Here is a 276-nt window from a genome sequence, read left to right on the forward strand (position 1 = left end):
AGTTCATAATTTCTTGTTGTTTCTTGTAACTGCCCAGCTACGGCAATCACATTTTGAATAAAGTTTCCTGGATTTTCCTGAAAAAACCCACAGTATAAACTACTTATTGGCACAGACTTACCAGTATCACAGAAATGTGTCTTAAACGACGAACTACTATTGGACAAAACTGGGAGGCAAAATTTTCCTCTCCCTGACACAGCTTCCCATGCCGACCACAACCCCAAGTTAGCAAGTAACCACAATCTGAAAGGAGACAAATTAAAATTCTTTCTT

The 276-nt window shown here is 38.8% G+C and overlaps 1 protein-coding gene across 1 annotated transcript in view; it reads right to left on the reverse strand.

Moving 5' to 3' along the window:
• LOC119593852 (X-linked retinitis pigmentosa GTPase regulator-like) overlaps window positions 1–276 on the reverse strand; it is a 22,012-nt gene that overhangs the window by 6,966 nt on the left and 14,770 nt on the right. Inside the window, exon 9 of the mRNA XM_037942883.1 lies at window positions 122–261. Within this exon, the coding sequence (XP_037798811.1) occupies window positions 122–261 (140 nt within the window). The remainder of the gene's footprint in view (window positions 1–121; window positions 262–276) is intronic.

Source organism: Penaeus monodon, chromosome 32 (genome assembly GCF_015228065.2).
Source record: "Penaeus monodon isolate SGIC_2016 chromosome 32, NSTDA_Pmon_1, whole genome shotgun sequence".
Classification (NCBI taxonomy): domain Eukaryota; kingdom Metazoa; phylum Arthropoda; class Malacostraca; order Decapoda; family Penaeidae; genus Penaeus; species Penaeus monodon.